The sequence below is a fragment of the Alosa sapidissima genome, chromosome 15 (assembly GCF_018492685.1).
Source record: "Alosa sapidissima isolate fAloSap1 chromosome 15, fAloSap1.pri, whole genome shotgun sequence".
Lineage (NCBI taxonomy): Eukaryota > Metazoa > Chordata > Actinopteri > Clupeiformes > Clupeidae > Alosa > Alosa sapidissima.
In genome coordinates, this window is record NC_055971.1 from 14,077,420 (window position 1) to 14,084,268 (window position 6,849).

The window sequence follows — 6,849 nt, forward strand, 5'->3', positions numbered from 1 at the left end:
TAAAATATAAATCAAGCTCTTTATTTGATTAGATATTTACAATACAAGGTCATAGAGTAATCTACAGTAGCAGTTGAAAATGCTTTGATGTCCTTAAATCACAGGGAAAGCCCCTTTCCCCCGAAAGTAGCTGCAAACAGTGTAAAGAAAACATCGTCCACAGTGGACATTATTTTAAGGAATCCTGCCGAGGGACATAGGGATAGGAAGAAATAGGGATTCGTGTGCATGATTTCTTTCATTTGTGTGCACAATTTGTTTTCCACCCTTCATTTTCAACAATCAGATCCTCGTAAGCATCCAGTAAAAAAAAAAGCAGCCTAATCATAATGATGCAATCCATGTCCAGTGGCCAGTGGTCTGCCATCCTGTACTGGGATGGGAAGAAATAACTAATTGTAAAAGAAACATTGTATGAATCCTAATTTGGTGGGCATAGATTAAAGAAACCATGTGCACAAAGTCCTATTTCATGGGCACAGATACTGGGACATGGAGACATGGGTCCTATGATAAGGTCCTATTTCATTCACACAGTATAATGCGTACAATTTTTTGCCCACGTCCCCTACACGGTTCCATAGTACTTTCTTGTAACATATTTTCCATTCAAGTCACAGACAACCAGAAGCCCATATACACTTTCTGTCAATGATATATTAAGTTTCCATACAAACCCTCTTTGTAACAGGTAGATACCAAATACCCCCTCATCTTACACCTTACCCCCCCCCCCCCCCCCCCATTTCAAAAAAAGGCATTTAAAAATGTAAATTAAGCCATTTTGCAAAAACAAGACTGGTGGTCCTTATTATTATCAAACAAATTCACTGATAAAGAGATACACGTAGAATGGTTTTGCTCAGAATATTAATTTTGACTGAGTTGCCCAGATTTTCTCTCTCAGGCGCCAGACCTGCATGAAGGGAACAACGCTCCCAGTGGCCACAGGTGTGTACACCAGAGGCATCCGCTCACCTCCCTAGCAATATCTAAAGGGCAGTACAAGAACACAAGGTGGCAGTCCAACACAAAGGGGTAAACAGAACAAGAACAAAGAAAACAACCATCAGTCTTTCCGGTCTGACCGAGACCAACTCATGTCTTCTTCCATTTGTGTTTGTGGTGACGCATCCCCCCTCAGTTATTGACACAAGATTGTCATGGCATTTGTTTTTCTTCATTTTTCTTTTGCTTCATACTTGATGCATGGCGAGTTTTTTGGCTTGCATGTGTCTGCCTCAGTCTCCAGTGTTTTTGGTTCTAGTTCTGCAGGGGAAACAAATAACACATAAATCATCCGATCATATACCATAACCTAATAGACCTCGCCTACAAAAAGTACCCAAAGCTGCCATCTTTGCCCATATAAGGAGATCTGGGTGTTAATCGAAGCTTACTACCAATGGCATGTTGCGCTTCAAGTTAGCTCTGGGGTAGCAAAAATCAAAGTTCGCCATCTTAACGTACCGAAGATTACAGTACCCACTCGATGGCACACGACAAAAGAGTGTAGAGCAAAACGTCTGCATTGCAGACTTCATCCCCGCAAGAGTTTAATAGGTGTGGTCATTCAAAACCCCCATGTTATTTTCCCATAGGAAAAATCGGAAGATACCGGATATCCTTATATGGGCAAAGCAAAAACGTTTTTTTGTTGGACAACTTCAGAGGTCTATTGTGCCTTACGTGACCTGAAATAAACTCTTGAGGACTGTAATCTAGTCTGGGATGTTTGGGGTGGTTGTGTTTTGACCACGAGACATTTCCACTTACTGTACAGCTCTCACTTAGAAAGTAACTACAAAAACAGTTACTGTTTTACTAGGGGGAAATATTCTTTAAAAATAGAATTTAAGAAAAAGACTTTCCCACTCCCTCTCCCAGCAGTGCTGCCCAGTACCTTTCCACTGCCGTCCCCTCCCTCGGGAGACGACCCCTCCTCTATCGTCCGAGCTGCTCCCTCCTCCACCTGGGGGCTCTCCTCCATCACCACCTCCTCAGGGTCCAGCTCCTGCTGCTGCTGCTGCTCCTCAGCCTGCACCTCCACACCTGTCTCCACAGGGGCCTTCTTGTCAGTGTCCTGCCCACCAGACGCGGCCTTCTCCTGGGCCTCGGCAGAATCCTTTCCTCCTTCGCCATCTTCCTCCGAGGTTTCCTTCACGATGGAGGGTTGTGGGGAGGAGCGGCCCTCGGCGGGCGTGTCGAACACGTCGGCGTCGTCTCCATTGGGCTCGCCGGTGGGGGAGAAGTCCTCGCTGGCCGACTTGCGGTGCTGGCGGGTGGGTGGCCGTCGCTTGAAGGAGAGACGGGCCCGACACTGTAGAGTGGGAAGGAATGGGACAATTTAACTGTGTGTGTGTGCGTGTGTGTGTGTGTGTGTGTGTGTGTGTGTGTGTGTATAAAGGGTGTGTGCCGTAATCCACTATTTACTACTTTTTTCAATACAACCCTGCACACCACACAGATTACCATTCCATTCTATTTTTGTCAGCGCCACTCAATAATCCACTGTTTATGGAAAGATTGTCAAATTTTGGCTTGGTGTGTGTGGGCAAGTGACAGATAGTGTCTATGCACGCAAGTCAGAGCCAATATATGGTGAGCTTAAGTCTGTGTGTTAAAGTGTATTTGTGTCAGAGTGTCTTTGAAGCATGTGCAATGCTGTAACAAATAAGGAAAAACACATTGTGTTTGTGTGTGTGGGTGTATATGTGGTAGGAGTTGAGTGTGAGAGACAAGGGATATGTAGGCCTTCAGGTGTTCATCTCAGGGATAATGTCTGAATAGTGCTCTATCCTCCAAATTTGTAAAGTAGGTGATGGTACAATCAAGACAATACCTTGCTGTGGTCTTGTCATTCATTTTTTTACTGACAAACACTTTCCCTGTACGTTGTTAATACCACTTTAATGCCTCTTCTGCAGAACTGAACAGAATACTTTAAACAATGCTCAGCGTAACAAATCCGTTACTTACAAAACTGCGCTTGGCTGACCATCCTAAATAGCTTACAGTGATCAGAGCTTGGGTAAATTGAGGTGACAGTAAAGCAAGCTTTTCCACGCTAAAGTGGCTTCAAAAAGGATGAGAGTGCTTGCAAACACCAAACACAAGTTGCCTGCGAGCCTCCATTTCACATAATCAGATCGGCATTAACCCGCCACCCCCCTGATTCTGCTCAAGGCATTAGTTCCTGCGTACGATATGTGGACACAGTGCAACATGCTGTCATCTCTAAAGCATGATGTTGGGGGCAATCTACGGCTACTCCGCCGGCGGCAGCTTCGCTGTTTATTGGGGGGCCGTGGAGCAGGGAGAGCAAACAGATGGAAGTGGACTGTGGGCCGCATCGGAGCCAGATGGGGGCCAGATCCGTAACAGGAGCCGTTTAGTCTCTCTGGGCCTTTGGAGCAGCAGGGTATGAGGTGGAAACAGGTTAAGTGGATTACAGCTCCAATCCCCTGGTTGCTACTGTGCTCAGGCGCACTGCAGGGGGCAGGGGGGGCAGGGGGGTCAGCTTAATGAGGACCCTGTTTAAGTCCCCGGACATAGGACACCCACTGCACAGCACGTGTCTCAGGGTGTGTGGTAACGTGGAACGGGCCAATGGGGTTGGGAATGTGGTGTTGTTTTGACGTCAGTAGTCACTTCAGGAAAGACCCTGACTCTAAGCATTTAAGCTGTAAACTGTTGTAAAATGGTCTATGCACGGATAATTACATAATGGCTAATACCAAACCTGAATGAATAGAATTCAATTAGTCATTGTCATCTAATGAGCTATGCATCTCCAGGGATGATCATGGATTATGAAGATGCAGGAGTAGATCCCCTGTGTGGATACACAATATATCTAAGCATTTTCACATTGAAATCAATACTAATTAGAGCTGCAAATAAAACTCTATCAGTATCTGTCCTCCGAATGCAGCATGGATCCCAATTCCGGAGGCCTATGCAAAGATTGGTTATACAAGAAACATGTATCTAACTAAATAACTATAACAAACACTTATAGCACTCATAACACTTACATACAGTAATATCTTTGGTTATATTGAACCAAAGGTAAGTGCTACCTATAACAATCTCCAAAAATGTTTTGCCCTTTTCAATTCTTTTTTTTATGATATAAGCCTACATCATTAAATCGGCAGTATTTGGTGTGCAAGTTCATCCTGGTCTGGCCGCAGTACTTCAAGTTGGAACTACCGCATCCGCCCAGCCTTGGTTTAGGGCGCGACACCCAATTGACATTGTCATTGAGTGCACATTTGTGTTTCTGTGTGTGTGTGTGTGTGTATCTACAGGCATTAACCTTGTTGATGCTGGGCAGGGGCGTGCCCTCGGCTGGCTGCTCGAAGCTGATGGGCACCTCTTCCTCGCTGGCGTGCCGCTGCGGTGGCGGCGGCAGCCGCAGCGTGGGGCTAAGGGGCAGGGGGCTGCACGGGGACGTGGGACCGGCGGGGGTGAATGGTGTGGCCTGGAGCTTCACATCTGGACTCAAGGCAGTGGGGGACAGGGCCAGGTTCGCCTGCACAGGAAGAGGGGAGGGGAGAAAGGACAGAGAAGGTCAGGAGAGAGACCATCTTGGTTTTCATGGACAACAGGTTACACAGTAGGAGCGTACAGTCTGGACCCAGAGCTACGGGAAACAGAGAAAGAGATGGAGTCTGGACATTTACATCTACTCATTTAGCAGACACTTCTATCTGAAGACACTTACACTACATGCTAGCCCAGCGCCTTAACACTGCTCGTGGCACCAGATAGGCTACTGGACACCAGATCCTGCTCCCGAAAACATTAAATGCTTTACTACCGAGCGTGTGCTATATCTGGTGTGCGGACTCTATCCTTCTTTATTGACGTTCTCCTGTGTCCAGCACCTAGAGTGTAGCCGTGTTGGATGTGCCTGCTCTTTGTTGACCTTTTCACTTTTGCCTCCGGAGAGCAACAAAAGAGGACAGAGGTATGAGGCAGGTGTTGGTAGGGGTCAAGGACAGTTCAAGGCAGCAAGAAGGCATGTATATGTATTGTTTTAACACACGTAGGCTAGTAGAGAGTGCAGAAGTCAGGGCCGTGGAGGAGAGCCAGCTTTGCGCGTGAGAGAGGGAGTGACTGAGGAGAATAGGAGGAAAAGGGAGTAAGACAATAGGCAGTAAAAGTCTTCTGACATCTGGATGGGTGAGTATTAGCACGGTTGGGGAGCGCCGTGGGAAGTCTTGTCATGTGTTTAGCTTGTTTATATTACAACAATCCATCCGTGGGATGGGATGCAAGATATGCTGGAATTTTCACGGCTTATCACAAGTTGTTCAGCCTTAACAGCAATAACACAGTGCAAATACTGTATATGGCAATGAATACACACACATTTCACATTTTACAAAAAGGCAAAAGCAAAACTGAAGATGAAGATAAATAGGCAATGCAATAGTCAACAACATGTTTTCTGTTGGATTTTTCACTGGAGTGAACACAGAATACCAATGATGTGTTGGTATTCATGGACAAGTAGGGGAAAGGCACTCTCATTTGGTCACGCTAGCAAAAGAAGCGAAACATTGCTCCAAATCAAGAGACGTGAGGAACAATAATAACAGATGTGAAGAACAATAGTGAGTCATCACCCTGATCTCTCGCGCTATTTAATCCTAATTGACATTGAGCTCACATAGGTATGGCATCTCTCTCCTTTCCCTGCGCACATGCAAAGGCTGCATGCAGGTCGTTGTGTACAAGCTGTGTTCAATCAGATTAGGTAGTGGCCTGCTTTTCTTTCCTTAATATCAGCTGCGCCACCAGCACTGACCCAGGCTCTCCTACGCTCTCACCTGCAGCAGTCACCAGCAGGATACACAAACAATAACAAAGCACAGGACGTGTCTGGCGAGTGGCGAGTGGCACGCAAATGCATACATTTGGAGTTATTAGGTTCTTCAGCGCTTCAATCTTAAGTAGTAGAGAAGGCTTGTGCCTTTGTTGAACAATAACACGCAAATGTGTTTTCTGCTTGACACAGTATTATGTTTTGGCTCTATTCTGCACAAATACACATTGAACTCCACCACCCAATCATTAAAATCCCAGATCACACAGAATCTATCTACCCAAGCTAGCAGGCCTATTAGCATGAGGCTCCCACCACAGTGGCTAACATCCAGAGCCAAATCCAGTCCTACATGTCAGGGTGTGTCAGCCCTGCTCAGGCCTGGAGCGAGACGCTGAGGGTGTGGAGGAGAGGAAAGGAGAGGAGAGGTGAGGCCCCTACCTGTACAGGTGAGAAGAAGAAGACAGAGAAGCGGCAGCCCTTCTGTCCCATAGCTGAGTAGTGTGTGCCCTGCACTACTGCACTGCCCAGAGAGACTCCGAGCTGTTTCCTCACAGCTCGCACTCTCACTCAGGGCTTTGTCCGTTATCCCATTAGCTTGTGAATCTGAGCCCCAGCTTAAGGATATTCAGGGAGGGAAGGGGGAGCAACCCCACCCTTCTCTTTTCCTCTTCCTCTTTCTCTCTTTCTCTCTCTCTCTCTCTCTCCCTCTCTCAGTATCTGTCACACATACCTGTATGACACATATCATTGTAGTACAAGCAGAAGTCCACTAGATGGCAGCATATCATCTGAAGGAGAAAAAAACTAACACCCTACATAAATTCAGCCGCACAGCCCTGGGAGTTGTGGTCAGGGTGTGTTTTTACAGAAGTGAAACATTATGTGCGCCTAGGAAGACTAGAACAAACCATGTTTTGTTGTAGAATGTGTGTGACAACCATATAAAAATGTTCCACTCAAACAAATGATATATGTGCCAGTGGTCACACACAGTACCACACATAACAAAC

At 46.3% G+C, this 6,849-nt stretch overlaps 1 protein-coding gene across 1 annotated transcript in view; it reads right to left on the bottom strand.

The window, feature by feature from the left end:
* Nucleotides 1–6,849, bottom strand: part of zgc:153184 (uncharacterized protein LOC751652 homolog) — a 20,037-nt gene continuing 13,188 nt past the window's right edge. Inside the window, exons 5-7 of the mRNA XM_042062814.1 lie at nucleotides 4,322–4,537; nucleotides 1,904–2,320; nucleotides 1–1,269 (exon numbers count right to left, since the gene is read on the bottom strand). Of these exons, the coding sequence (XP_041918748.1) occupies nucleotides 1,264–1,269; nucleotides 1,904–2,320; nucleotides 4,322–4,537 (639 nt within the window). The 3' untranslated portion in view covers nucleotides 1–1,263. The remainder of the gene's footprint in view (nucleotides 1,270–1,903; nucleotides 2,321–4,321; nucleotides 4,538–6,849) is intronic.